The 15,262-nt window shown below is 40.8% G+C and overlaps 1 protein-coding gene across 1 annotated transcript in view; it reads left to right on the top strand.

Moving 5' to 3' along the window:
* Positions 1-15,262, top strand: part of IRAG1 (inositol 1,4,5-triphosphate receptor associated 1) — a 95,980-nt gene that overhangs the window by 43,409 nt on the left and 37,309 nt on the right. Inside the window, exons 4-8 of the mRNA XM_063438463.1 lie at positions 424-500; positions 2,112-2,285; positions 4,223-4,300; positions 7,306-7,355; positions 8,437-9,018. Coding sequence (XP_063294533.1) covers positions 424-500; positions 2,112-2,285; positions 4,223-4,300; positions 7,306-7,355; positions 8,437-9,018 — 961 coding nt within the window. The remainder of the gene's footprint in view (positions 1-423; positions 501-2,111; positions 2,286-4,222; positions 4,301-7,305; positions 7,356-8,436; positions 9,019-15,262) is intronic.

Genomic DNA, 15,262 nt, shown 5'->3' with positions numbered 1-15,262 from the left:
TTAAGAAGTCCTTTTAAAACCCATCTCTTCAGAAAAGCTTATGGCCTCTCAGAGTAACTTCTTTTTCACAAACCTGTCACAAATGCTCTCTCTTAAAAAGGCACACTTTCTCTTAAAAAGGCACCTGTCACCTTCCAGTTCTGCTACTTCCCAACTTATCATTTGGTTCCCATCCCCTTCAATGCCCTTCCTGTGTTTTTAAACCTCAGCTTCTCTAGACTGTGAGCTTGTTTGAGCAGGGCCCTCATAAACCTACTGTTCCTGTAACATTTTGAAATGGTCTCATTTATTGTTGAGTTTCCCACTTTATAATATTGTAAAGTGCTGCACAATAAGTTGGCACTATATAAATGCCAAAAATAATAATAATAGGCTGGTTCTCTAATATTTACAGACTTTAACAATTTTCCTCTTCTTGTGCAGACCGCACAGTCCTTCGCCAAGAGCTCTTCGGCATTCTCGATCATCTTTATCATCCCCAACTTCCTTGATTTCTGTTGGTGAGACATTATTTTATAGTATTTGTGTTATATTTATTAGTTCAGTTTGCATATTATACATTATTTATGGGGTAAAATGTTCTGATTTAATCCCACAACATTTTTGCTCCTAAATTTGAAGTTAATGGGGACACAAGTCTCGCAGACTGTGGGAGCAGTTGAAGTGTTGTCACCTCAAATCAATCTTTTGCGTCCTAATGTTTCTCCAAAACATAGGAACAACTCCTAATTAATACTACCCAAGTAATAAGTCTCAGTGTATAGCCCACAGGCAGGTGGTGCTGAGATATTTTTATTCCAGTCCTAGAATCAGACTGAAAATTTAGAAACTTTGCCAGAACATACCAACGGTTCCTGACAATGTCTGCACAGCCTGAAACTATTCCACTTAGAATACAGTCCACTTATCATTGTTTACCAAACTAGTTCCCAGTCTCCAAAAACATTTTAAGGGGTTTATTCACTAAACCATAGTAGGATTCTCAGAGCCTCTGTCCGTGAGATGAAAGGGACACTGTAAGCACTTTTACCATATCATCTCATTGAAGCAGTTATAGTGTTGGGAGTCCCCTGGCACTGTTCCATTTTCGAGCAGTTTAATACTGAACAAGAGTCCCTGGCTTCCCCTACTGGCGGTGTGACTAAGGCAGAGATTACAAACTTTCTTTTAGCCATACCGATTTATACCAACAATGGGTGCTGTGATGGGCTGAAAGCAGTCAGCTGACACTTTCAGCCAATCACAGCGGCTTATTGCTGTTCAGGATAATACTTCCTCATTAGCCAATGAAGCAGCACAGGGGGATAGACTGTTGGGGGCTCTTGCTTAGCATTAAAAATATTTTAACACTGAATGGAAGGACAGCGTCAGCGGACTCGGGACACTATAACCACTTCAATGAGATGATCAATTACAGTGCCTACAGTGTCGTTTAAAGATGTAAAGGTGTAGAGAGGTGAAATGAGGGAGACATGGGAAGGAAAGGAGACAGGAAGAAAGTGAGAGAAATTTCACACACTGTCTCTAAAGTGTATGTCACACGCTGTTTGACATACAGTTCGGTCGCTATCCCTGACACGATCAGCAACTTCCAGTTTTGTTTCAATAGCCAATTTGGTAGCTAAGAGGTTGCATAGTAAAATTTTTACAACATGTTTCATGTCCAGCACCAGTAATGTGGCCAGCCATTGTGAGTTTTTTTGGTGTCAACTTAATGACTGCTTTGATAAAGACAGTAGAATTCTTCCAAAGCTCTACATCAGTTGAAAGATCCCACCAGATGTGGCTCATGATACAGAGGTTGTATATATCAATTTATACAACCGCAGTATATGATCCTTCTGCCTGTCTCCCCGTGCCCTTGGCATTCAGAAGCCTCATTGAGGGTACTCCCAGTACTTTTCTGTTACTGGTGAGTAAAAATGAAACGCTAGCAAGCATGTTGTCTGTCTGCACATGTGGCTTTGTTATGGAGTTATGGTTGTAGAGGTTGTGATGGGAAGGTGGCATAAACTCATATTTTAATCCAAATAATTTATTAAATGAACCTCACATGCTCCAGTTTTTAGGTCCCCGTGCTTTTGCTTATTTAATCCCATTTTTTTCCCCAGCCACTAATGGACAGGTAATTGATTTGGTGCATGACAATCTGCCTGACGTCCGAATATCTGAGGAAGATAAACAGAAAAATTTAGAATTGCTAGAAGAAGCCAAAAAAGTGAGCGATCGGTTTCTGAGCCGAAGAGGCCGGCGATCCCGATGCAGCCTGACAGACTCACCTACAGGTATTTACTTAGCCCAAGATTGAATAATTGCTCGTTATGGTATTAAGGAAGAGGAGTCTGGGTATATTTCCACTAGGTAACTCTGTATCAGAATAGGATTCTGGGTATATTCCTGGAAGGGAACACTGTGTGTACCATTGGCCCAGCACAGGCCACTGCTTATCTCTCTCTGTCCTGGGAGTACAGGGAGCTCAGCTCAAATTCTGCATGTGGCACATGCATGTCACATGCACAACTTGGACAAAATCCGCATTAGCAGCTGGAACCAATCGTTCCAGCCACATGATGACAGCTCTGAGGGGCTGACTCACAGCTGTGTGATTTTTCTAAATCTCTGCGGTTATAAACCAATCTCAGAGCTGAGAATGAGTGCAGACTGCTCTACCATGAGATCTGTAGCTATGCAAGGTGGTTATGGTGCTTAAAGTGACCCTTTATCCCTTTTTTTCTTTTCAACAACTAGAAGTTACTGATCCATCTATACATTCCTGTAGGAGAGAAATGTGGAACACTGTCCAGGGAAATGTAAATTCTCTAAACCCTTTTTCCAGATCAGCTATCTAAAATTCCCACTATAGTAAATAACCCTGTTAAAACAGACCCATGTGTAACAGAATAGAAGTTCCCTGATTGACGCTTGGTTTTATTTAATGAGTCTCTGATGCTACGTTGATGTATTTATTAATTTCCATGGTAACCAATGATTTACCTGAATGCTGTTAACATATTACTCATTTTCAGTTGGAATGGAATCAACCTCATATCAGAAAAATGTCTCTGAATAACAGAATAACATAATAATATAACATGAAATGTGTCTCTAAACTCGTCCCCGTTTTCTGAACTTACTGGCCAGGGTGAGAAATATTCTTAGTAAATCTGTCCAAAAAAAATGCTGAAACAAGAAAGAGAGAAGTGGTTTTCACATGATAAATAAATCAGTAATGGTAATAAGATAAGAGAAAGTGATAACACAACAATTAGCACAAAACTCCCAACGCCCCCCCATTAATTTTTTATTTTTGCTTATTTTGTTTAAACTGGTAACATGCCGTGTCAATATTACTATTACTCTGTGTTAATCACTTCATGCCAGTGGTAAGCAGTTATCAGTTTTATTATGGCTGAAACTACTAAATTACCCATCTTCTGTAAACTACATATAAGTTAATACATAGTTTCAACCCTGCTCCAGGTAGGTGGCCATCGTTAGCTCTCCTTAGTGGGAAGCACCACTTATCTGCTAAGATTATCCTTAATTTGAATGTTTGAAGCTACTCTTGAAAGTAATTTTGAGATAACGGGTACTTCCTCTCAGCCCCCGCCAAATTGGTCCCTCTGGTACCCCATTTTAGCCATACCCTGCAGTGTCTTCAGTCACGTTACTGTAATTTGAAGCAGATGGGGCATCAGTCGAGAAACACGTTTTTTTTATCCTTTGATTATTGAAACCATTTAAATAGGCTGCATTTTAGAAACATGTCCAAAAAGAAATTTAAATGCAAATATTTTTGCAGCTAAAAATGTTCTGAAGTGACAGCTGAGATGGTTTGTGGAGTAGCTGGAGGGGCGGTATAAATATATTAATGCTCAGAGCAGTGGGGTTCTGTGGGGGTGCCATGCACCCTTTAATGCCAGATGAGCCAGGGATGAGAGCTTAGATAATTAATTAGAGAACGTTTTAGTGACTGTGTGTGTTTCTGTTTGTGTCTGTAACTGTGTTCAATGAATATATGTTTGTGGAGAAACTTGTGTTAGACCCCATATTTTAAGTTCTAGAATAAAAGGGCTCAGAATCGTATGGAGAAGAAAATGTCAGATTTTAGGCTTTTTACACATAATTCATAATCCCCGTATAATAATAAACTAATTGTGGGTTTTGCTCCTTTAGTGTACCTCTCAGAGTAAATCATAACCCTCTTTCTGTTTGCTATTAGGAGTGTCACCAACGCTGAGCCCCAAGGCTTCTCCGGAGCAGTCGAGGAATAATTCGTTTACCTTCCCACCTCCAACAGGTATAGATTGTTCTTCTGGTTTTCAATTAAGTTATAAGGAGAAATAAAATATGAAGGGTGTAGACTGAATTAGCACGGGCAAGAAGGAATTTCTCTAAATAAACCCAAAAATGTTTAATTTAAAGTGAAAAAATGATTAGCGGCAATTACAAGGTAGAGTTACAAAAGACAATTAACAAGACACATTCTCTGTCATTCAAAATGCCTGACTCTTTCTTTAGACTCTAGTAGACAATACAAGTAGACTATACAACTACTTCACATTTATTCAAACATGTCACATTCAAATTGTCTATAATCTTAATCTATAGCGGATCCGTACGTAAAACATGTTTTACTGCAGGTTTAATATCACTGTATTCCTGTTATGTTCGGTAACTAGCTGTAGAATTGTAGTGAAAAAAACAAGTAGCAAGAGAAGTGAGAACGGACAACAGCTCAATTAGCCTGCCCTTCGGTGGGTCCCCGCTCAGATCTCAAGCTGGTTTTAGCTCATCTTGTGCCATTACAGAGAGAACATCTCTGAAGCATATCAGACTTGTCCCATCCGTACGGGCAGTCCAGATCCGAAATGTCAGCAAGTACCCTCTGCTGGCATTTCGGATCTGGACTTGCCCGTATGGGTGGGAGCAGTCTGATATGCTTCAGATGTGTTCTCCCTGTAATGGCACAAGATGAGCTAAAACCAGCTTGAGATCTGAGCGGGGACCCACCGAAGGACAGGTTATTTGAGCTGTTGTCCGTTCTGACCTCTCTTGCTACTTGTTTTTCTCTCCGTAGAATTGTAGTGTTTCACAAAGAGTAACACAATTGATAGGGTGTTTGTTTCTGCATTTCTTTGTCCAGATCAATAGTACCCCTTCTTTATGACCTGCTGTTTATTTGTGAAATTTTCATTACATTCTGTTTTTGTGAAAACTTTAAGAGGTGAGCCTGGCACTCACTATAAACACCCTGATTGGACAGAGAACACACTTTTATTATTATAAGAACTATTAATAAAACTTTGGGGTTTTTTTTGTGTCCTGGATGTATAAATGTCTAAATTGGTATTTATGACTTTAGGAATAAACCTTGTTTTCACGGTGTTAATTTTGACAGATAGCAATAGTTATACAGTACTTCTGAAATTAAAGGAACACTATAGTCACCTAAATTACTTTAGCTAAATAAAGCAGTTTTAGTGTATAGATCATTCCCCTGCAATTTCACTGCTCAATTCACTGTCATTTAGGAGTTAAATCACTTTGTTTCTGTTTATGCAGCCCTAGCCACACCTCCCCTGGCTATGATTGACAGAGCCTGCATGAAAAAAAAACTGGTTTCACTTTCAAACATATGTAATTTACCTTAAATAATTGTATCTCAATCTCTAAATTGAACTTTAATCACATACAGGAGGCTCTTGCAGGGTCTAGCAAGCTATTAACATAGCAGGGGATAAGAAAATCTTAATTAAACAGAACTTGCAATAAAGAAAGCCTAAATAGGGCTCTCTTTACAGGAAGTGTTTATGGAAGGCTGTGCAAGTCACATGCAGGGAGGTGTGACTAGGGTTCATAAACAAAGGGATTTAACTCCTAAATGGCAGAGGATTGAGCAGTGAGGCTGCAGGGGCATGTTCTATACACCAAAACTGCTTCATTAAGCTAAAGTTGTTCAGGTGACTAGTGTCCCTTTAAATTGGAAATTAGACATGTGTTCCATCCAGTAATGGGATTCTGAGTTATGGAAATTAACAACATTTAAAGACAAAATCCAAAAATCAACTAATTGATACAAAACAAAATCATATCAGTACACATCCCTATTGGAAATAGTGTGTTAACCTAAATTGGAAATCACCCTCATTTATTGGAGGCTTTACTACAGGAACAGATTCTGTTTAAAAAACATCCTTTATGGTGATTTTACTGCCATTAGACTCCCCGCAGTCAGGGCTTTTTTGCAGAAAATGTTTTTGGTCATTTACCTACCTTCTGATCTTCACAAAGTGCACACTGACATCAGTCCAAATAATGAAAAACACGTTCCTTAATTTGGATTTTAACTCTAAATCACTGTCAGAAATTGTTTCCTTTGGTTTACACCCATTTGAGCAATGAGCATTAACGTGCAGCCAAATCTGTTACGGCCACGACTATATTAGGTATCTGTAGATAGCTAAGTGCATTGAAGCAGAGAGGGTAAAAGAGGGTGAGAACTGGCATTAATTGGTGGACAGCACACGGAAAAATTCTATTCAATATTTGATATGTGAGCGTGTGCTTCATTTACCACAAATGTGAAGCCTATCATAGTTTTAGTATACTCCTAGAATGCTTTGTGACAATATGCATATTATTAGGATTAGATTACTGACCAGAGTTCCCATACAATGTATTTGTGTTTTTAGTCTTTTTAAGGGTTAAACTTACCTTACTAAATATGAGAAACTCTTTCACTAACAGTCTGGACTGAGGACTTGTCAAGTCGTCCTTGTGAGACCAGTTTCTTAGTACATAGCACAGTCAGGGTTTAGCTGACACTCACCTGTCAAATTAACTCAAATTCTCAGCCAACAAATACAGAGATCTAAAGGGCTGTGGATTCATGTGTTTATACTGAGGTTTCGAATCTTATCATCAATGTGTAGCTGATACATTTCAAAAATTATTTGCAGCAGTTTCATTTTGTATTGTATCGATTTTTGATTATTTAATTCTCCACCATTTCAGTTCAATTCACTAACGTGAGAATTCACACTTAAGGTCAGAGTCTTGAAATGAACAAATAGCTGACCTAGATAATTTTTCTAGTACAACTATTTTGGCCTAAAATTTGAATTTCACTCTCAGTTCTCACGTTAGTAAATAACCCTGTCTGCGTCCATTGGTTGTCTATGTGTCTCTTTTTTTCTCCGTCTATCAGAAACATGCCAAAAGATATTATTTATATTCTGTGTGTCAATTTTATGACTTGTATTTTGTGTTATTCTAGCTCCTCACCTAACATTTATCTTCCAGGTTCTGATTCATATCCCAATGTGTTCACCGGTTCCGCAGCCATATTGCAGGTAACAAACTGTTCCCTATAATCCGATATGACCCATATCAAGAAGGTAATTAGCAGAGAGAATGCATCTAAAGAGCTCTTCTCTTATCCTCCTGAAATGGAGTAATTCCAGTTTACGCTTAATTGGACCTGTATTATGTTTTCATTCTATGCAAAAATACTACCAGGTGACAAACTTACAAAAACGCTGAATACCTAGAAATATTCAAAGAAAACCTAGTTACTCTGAAAGTAACATCAGAATTCTCACTGCAACTACAGTCTGGAGCGGACACTCATTTTTAAATTAATTATAGAGACATTGATAACACATTAAAAGTATACAAAAACAAGATTTTGACTTTTGATAACCCTGCATTTGTTGTTGGCTGCCATGGTTTGATGATGGTTCCTACAGTGAATTAGTCTTACATTAGAGGGGCAAATGTTTAAAAATAATATCAGGAAGTATTACTTTACTGAGAGGGTAGTGGATGCATGGAATAGCCTTCCATCTGAAGTGGTAGAGGTTAACACAGTTAAGGAGTTTAAGCATGCGTGGGATAGGCATAAGGCTATCCTAACTATAAGATAAGGCCAGAGACTAATGAAAGTATTTAGAAAATTGGGCAGACTAGATGGGCCGAATGGTTCTTATCTGCCGTCACATTCCATGTTTCTATGTTTCCATCTGGTAAATCTGGTACCCAAGCTGTCGGCAGTAATGGTTTAAAGCATGGTGCTGCTCTAATGCCCACAGCGCTGTCTAATACTAAATATTCCAGAGATGTAGGTCTCGGACATTAAAATACAGCATAGTTTATTTTATACGATAAAAGCACATGGGCTTAACACAAATGGCATTTCATTTATAAGCTGGTAAACAGTGACTACATTGTGACGCAGATTTAGCGGTTTGTTCAATAAGGAGTTAAGGTGAGTTAAAAAAACAAATTGTGAAATTTCAGCAAAAAATAGGAGTCCGAAATAAACCTCAGCATCAGGTTAGTTTTATGTTTGTTTTTTTGTAAACATTTTGCAATTAGATTGACTGCTAAAAAAAAAGATAAAATGAGAAAAAAAAAATATTTTCTGTGTTCTAGAATGTGACAAAGGGATTGGTCGATCGAAAGCAGAATGACCAGAGGAAAATCTCTCAAGGAAGACTAACCCCTCGTCCACCTGTTTTAGTAACCTCAAAAGAGACACTTTCTGAACAAAAAGAAAACTTTGACCCATTAAAGCACATCGCTAATATGTACAAAGCCGGAGGCACAGAGACCAGTCAAACATCTCCTTCAAAGACTCCAGATGTTGAAGTTGGAAAACCTATTCTGAAGAAACCCATAGAAAATGATTTGCAGCACGGGGTGCAATCACAGGGTTTCAACGTTCCTAACTTGGGATTAAACGCACGAGGACTTTCACAAGATTCGTCTGATACTAAGTTTGTTTCTAAGCTGGAACCATGTTTGTCCACCAGTCGGCCTCCTCTATTGAGGGCGCTTTCCTGGGATAGCTTAGGTCCCGGCAGCAAGGACAAAGCAAGTCTAGATTTATCAGAGAAAGATAAGGACCTGCTCTCCACGCACGAGAAAATCAACAATAAAATAACAAAATTTACAGGATTCAAGGATTTACACATTCAACCTGTTCGACTTCAGAAACTGACCAAGCTGAGGGAGGTGAGTTTTCATTTAACCCATAAAACAAGGTTTTCTTAACAAAATACTATTTTATTTACAAAGCGGGTTATAGGCATGAATAAAGGTGAAGAAGTAAAACCTGTATAAACTCTATATTGTTCACTTGAAGAAAAAAAATATTTCCAGTATATTAGTTTAAACTATTTAAAAAAAAATTAAAATTAAAAATCAAATCTTTGTACAAATATCTAATTGTCACAGTGGAAGACATAAGAATCTTCCTGTGTGTCCGTGGAACTCTTGGATATTTCCTGTGTTTGTGTACCAGGCATGAGATGGGTTTGTGTGGTTGTTTTTTTACTTTTAGAGAAATATCTTGGATTTTTGAAAATAAAGAATGGGCTATAGCTTGCTATTTGAGCAGCCTGACCTCCTCCTTTGATTTTATATCAATATTCAATTTTTAACAAAAAACGCAAAGACAATTCGTTTGTCCATAAAGGTGGAGAAAGTGTCAAACAATAGTATTTAATGTATTCCAGGTATCTCAGCAAATTTATTTTCTATCCAATTATTGGAATATAAATGATTAAATGTTAAATAAACACAATAATAAAACTCGTTAATATGTTTTATAATATTTTAATTGTGCTCCAGCTGTGAAGCCTAAGGTCTTTCCAGCTAAACGATCATGACTGCAGGGTCTGTCCACTGTCATCCTACCCATAACATTATATTGGGGGCGTGGAGACTGTCCCCCACAGCCCACCCTCCTGCACCCTCCATTTTTCCGTACTGGTCCAGACATTAAGTGTAAGATATAAAAGTGTTTATTACCTCCTCCATCCTCTCTATTGCTGCTGAGTATGTGCCTCGTTGATATCTACTAAATTGTGCACTCCTGGAAATATGGAGTAAATTCAAACGTTTAGGTTAGAATAGCCAAATTAGAATTAGAATTCAGTTCGCTCTTTTAAAATTTGCTTTGGAACTGTCCAACGCTCTAACAATCCATACTTTAGTGATTTTATTCTGGGATATGTGTTGTCTAAATGAGTAATGCTAGGATGTTAAAAACCACAAGGGGGCACTGTTTTAATTGACAAAGAGCCTGATCTCTAAATTTGAACAGAAAAAAATAAAGTTTGCAGGAATCTATAACCTGCAAACTTTCTTTGTCCTAGGGATAAGCATAACCACCTAGCAAAGCTAGTAGGTATGTGGCAGCCTCTCGGAAATATATTTTGCTGCGGTAAAAATGCTTGTTTCAACAGCGTTTCAAGCCAATCAGGTGATCAGGACAGCCGTGCAGCTTGCGGCATCCCTGATCAACTCAGATTTTCAAATCAGGATACTAAAGATGGTTAATTCATCCAGAGACAAAAAAAAAAACCCTAATGTAGGGTAGAAGAAAAAAAAAACAAAAAAAAAACACAAAGTACTAGTATATAATAAAAAGGAAAAAGAGTCACTAATGCCAATATAAAGGGCGTAACAATGTTTTATTTTCTCAATTTAGCAAGAAATTACACCAATGTAAAGGTTACAGAAACACAGTGAATGGACAGTATGATAAAGTAACAATAGAAAAGAAACATTTCTCGAGTACTGACAGTTAATAGTAACGTGAAAATGTAACAAAACAATCCTAGATCATACAGGTGAAAAGGCAAACATTCTATGTGAGAAATATTGGGATAACTCCTAAACAAATAACTTCGTAAAGGATTTTCTGAACCTCCAGAACAACTATTTAGGAGGGTCCTCAGCTTGTTGAACCTGTCTGGGAAGCCGGTTGTAATCTGTAAAGAGAAACAGAATAAATATAAATATATATATATATATATATATATATATATATACAAATTGTTTGTATTTTCTTTATATATACGTGTATATATATAAAGAAAATACAAACAACTTTAATTAAAAGGCTTTGAGAAAACTCCACCACCACCGTATAAACCTGGGGAGGGAGAGGTGGGCGCTTTGCTAGGTGGCTATGCTCATCCTTAGGACAAAGAAAGTTTGCAGGTCATAGATTCCTGCAAACTCTATTTTGTCCCTCCAGGAGGCATAACCGCCTAGCAAAGCTAGTAGGTAGAATAGTATGCACATGGTGGTGGTCCTACAGAAACTGTAAACGTTCAACTTCAGATGGTCTCCAGTAAAATGAAAGTCTTACTGGAAGACCATCTTGCAACTTTAAGGATGATAGAAAGACCCTTATACACCATCACATCAATACCCACTGCAGACATAGCAGACAGTATCCAACCCCTGATTGTGTTGTCCTAGGCTGGCGGAAAAGGTTTCCGGGAAGTGATAAATAATTGCGTAAAGTCTTGTCTGACTAGGGCAGAAAGGTTTAAGTACGAGTTTAACAAATTAACTAAACATAATCCTGGCTCATCAGAATCCTCTACCAAATCTAGTTATACAGGATCCAGGAAAATATGGGAAGTCTTCTGTCTCCCTTTAAGAATAACATGAAACCTCCCTGGAGTTCGAGAAAACCATGGTTCGACAATATTTATCTGTGTTAATTCTGAGCCCTTAGCTGCCAGAACTAAAGCTAGAAAGGAAGCTAATTTAATAGCCGTCCATCTTAGGTCAATCTGGTCTTTGTCATGGGAAAGGGAATTGAAGGAAACTTCCCATGCTTTAAATTCCTCGATCATCGGTTTGTATCTTACCCTGGTCCTGCGCCGTAATCAAGAATTACAGACAGAAGCGGATGAATTAAAAGCCTACCGGGGCTACGATCCACATAAGTTGGGGAAGCTTGGTTAGGTGATCCCTGGTCCCCAGGAAGCAATCCGCTGCCCAACCCTTTGGTTCCCTGATTAGAGGTTGCATCAGGGGGTACCATGGTCTGGAGGTCCAGATAGGATATACTAAAACCAGATTGGGCACCCAGTCCCTTCAAAGTTTCTCCATCACCTTAATCAGAATATATTGAGGGGCATTGACCAGGAATGTCCATCCACTGGAAGGACATTGCATCCATCTTCCAAGCTCCTTTTGTCCAAGTCCTGGTTACAAATTTGGGAGTCTGAGCTGAGGTCTGGGATGCAAAAAGATCTGTCTGTCTCTTGCCCAATCTGCTCTCTATCAGCTGAAATAAGGCCGTCTTTAATTGGACTGTAGTAGCCAGGGACAAACGCTGGCAGGACAGTAAATCTGCCAGCTCGTTTGCCTCTCCTGGTGTCAGGGTACCTGTGGTCTCTACCTCCAAAAGAGGTAGAGACTTAGCTGTTCCACCATCCAGACGGTCTGATGACTCCCTTCCCCGCGGTCTATCCGGTCATGCAAGGCCGGCCGCGAGGGAGTGACTGCCTTTTACACCATCTAGGCAGGAAGTCATCATCAGGACACTCCCCCGGATCGACCTGTCAGTCAATTGCTGCAGGACCAATCAGGACGTCTCGGAGGTGTGGTTACTGCTCTGAACAGGGTATTTAACAGAGCTTCCTTCATTAGCTCATTGCCCTGTCGTGGTTCTAGCTTGTTCTAGTCACTCAGTGCTTGTGTATTCTTGGTGTTCAAACGGCTTTTATTCGTGTCATCGGATACGTATAACAATGCGATAAGATAGTAAAATAGGAGACTCGCAGGTCTCGCAACAGTGGGAGCAGTCATATAAAAATAAAGTGATGAACACCAAAACAATATTAGCAAGTAGAAGGTAGTACAGTAGTAACATTGTTAGCTTCGTTACAGTACATGTAGTAAATATGCAAACATCTGTATCCTATAATCGGTTGCAAAAGGGTAGGTTTATCAATTCTGTGTGAGCCAGATAGTGACTGTGTAGTGTATGGACAAGATACGCCAGTCATCATAATGGCCGTGTACAGCCGAGGAGTATCTTTGAAGCGGATAGGGGCTATTATAACATCTGTGGTAAAGTTGACCTGAAGAGATAAGTCAGAGAGGAGACTCGTCGTCCTATAAATTATTGAGGGATGATGGGTTTCTATTGGGTCCCATTGCCTCGCGCGGGCCCTATTTTGTCGTGCGGGCGGTGAAATCTGTAGGTTCAGTCTATAGTGGAGGGCAGCAATGATTTAGCGGAGCATCCGCATGGCACCTGAGGCCCCAGCCCATCTAACCCTACTAGTAGACTGTTGGTGAAACTAGTGTGCACGGGCAATGGGGACCAATTATTGCGTGGGATCAGGGAAAGAGAGCCAGTGGTGTAGAAAAGAGAGCACAGTAACAGAAGGTGATATGGAAGAGAGAGAGGAGGGAAGAGAGAGAGAGAGAATAAGGAGAGGAAGAGGAGAAAAAAAAAAAAAAAAAGGGAAGGGGGGGGTGGGAGTGGGGGGAGGGAATGCGGGACCGAGGTGTTCCGCGTAATGAGGTGCCACTCGTCCAGGGGCGCAGGTGGATGAGGGGGGGGGTGTAAAGGGGCACCCTTCACGGGCCACGCCCCCGCCCATCCCCCCCACCCCGCCCCGCCACGTAAGACAGCCACGGCCGCCACCTCTCGGTATGTTTCTCCTCCCTACCTATCAATGAAGCGTGGATCGATTCCGCCCTATATATCTCCTCCACCCTTTCCATCCAGAGACCTATCGTCGGGGTTACATCTTGCTTCCAGTGTAATGGGATCAGAGCCTTGGCGGCGTTCAACAGGTGTCGGAGTATAGATTTTCTATACACCCCGATGGTGTCTGGTGTAGAGTGTAGTAGAGCCACCTCTCTATCGAATCCACCGTCCGACCCCAGTATTTCCTCCGTTCGCCGTTTGATCTCGTCCCAGAATGGCGTGATGCGTGGGCATTCCCACCAGATATGCAGGATCGTTCCACGTCCCTCCCCACATCTCCAGCAAGTGTCAGGTACTGCCGGAAAGATCCTGTGTAGGCTGTCGGGCGTTCTGTACCAGAACGACAGGAGCTTATAATTAGTTTCCTGATAGCCGGAGCTAGAGGAGCATTTGTGGTGCAGGACCAGGATTTTTTCCCATTGAGTCGCGGTGAATGATATACCCAGGATGCGTTCCCAGCGTCGGCGAAAGGTGTCCGCGTTCTCCAGATGGCCTGTAAGGAGATGCTGGTAAATGAGGGACGTGGGTTTGGCTAGGTTGGTCCGTCGGTCACAGAGTGTCTCAAACCACGTCAGGTCTCTATGTAGGGATTCTCTGTGTGGTAGGGTTTGGTAAAAATGTGTAATTTGTGTGTAGCGGAAGATTTGCATTGCGGACGGTTGGTCGTTGTCTATCAATTCCCGTAATGGTATTACGCCTGTGTTATTCAGCAATCTATGGATGGAGAGGGATTCTTCCCCTCCTAGGATACTCCAGGATGCTGGTGGTAGTCCACCTCCTATGTGTGGGTTATGTGACAGCTGTATCAGCGGGCTCGGCGTTGGAGACAGTTGCGGTAGTTTTCTGATGGTGTCCCATGTTTTTAGTGTTTGTGCCACTGTGGAGGGGCAGTCATGGGGCGACATCGGAGGTCTCTTCGAGTTCCATACCGTAGTGAGAAGAGACGACCCCATGTGGCTCTTATCTAGTTCAATCCATTGTTTGTGTGCTGGATGAGTATGCCATTCCAAGACCCGTTGTAGCACTGTAGCATGATGGTATTTGCGAAGGTCCGGGAGTGCAGTTCCACCCCACGCTCGTGGCAGGCATAGGATCTCCTGTCTGAGTCTCGCCTGTCAGTGCTTGTGTATTCTATTATCCCTTTTGGTTTTGACCCGGCTTGTTTACCTTACTCTGCTTATCTCTGTTACCCTTGATTCGGCTTGTCAGTCAATTGCTCGCTTACCTGTCTTCCGTTACCCTCGACCTCGGCTTGTCTTTGACCATTCTATACGGTACTACTTACGTTAGTCCGGCCATTCTAAGGTCCGGTATACGTATCTGGCTACTGTTTGTACTCTGCGTGTTGGATCCCTGTCCCGATCCTGACATTACGACAGGGCCAATGGATCCTGCAAGTACAAACAGTCAGCTGGCTTCTCCTGATCCTAGGTTTGAAGCCATGGATCACAGAATGGATCAGATGGCGCTTGCGCTACAGGCTCTATTATCTCATGCCAATAACCCACCAGAGGAGATACGTAATACCCCTGTTTCTCCTGTCAGTTTAGGTCTAGAGGTAGCCACAGTGGGTGCTTCTTCTCGCATTACCCCCCCAGTACGCTATGGTGGGGCTCCTGAGAAGTGTCGTGGTTTTTTAAACCAAATTAGTATCCACTTTGAATTGCAACCCCGCTCTTATCCTACAGATAGGGCAAAGGTAGGATTTATTATCACCCTACTTATTGA

Source organism: Pelobates fuscus, chromosome 12, assembly GCF_036172605.1.
Source record: "Pelobates fuscus isolate aPelFus1 chromosome 12, aPelFus1.pri, whole genome shotgun sequence".
NCBI classification, from domain to species: Eukaryota; Metazoa; Chordata; class Amphibia; order Anura; family Pelobatidae; genus Pelobates; species Pelobates fuscus.
Note: the sequence above shows the minus strand (reverse complement) of the source record. Positions and strands in the feature narration are given on the sequence as shown.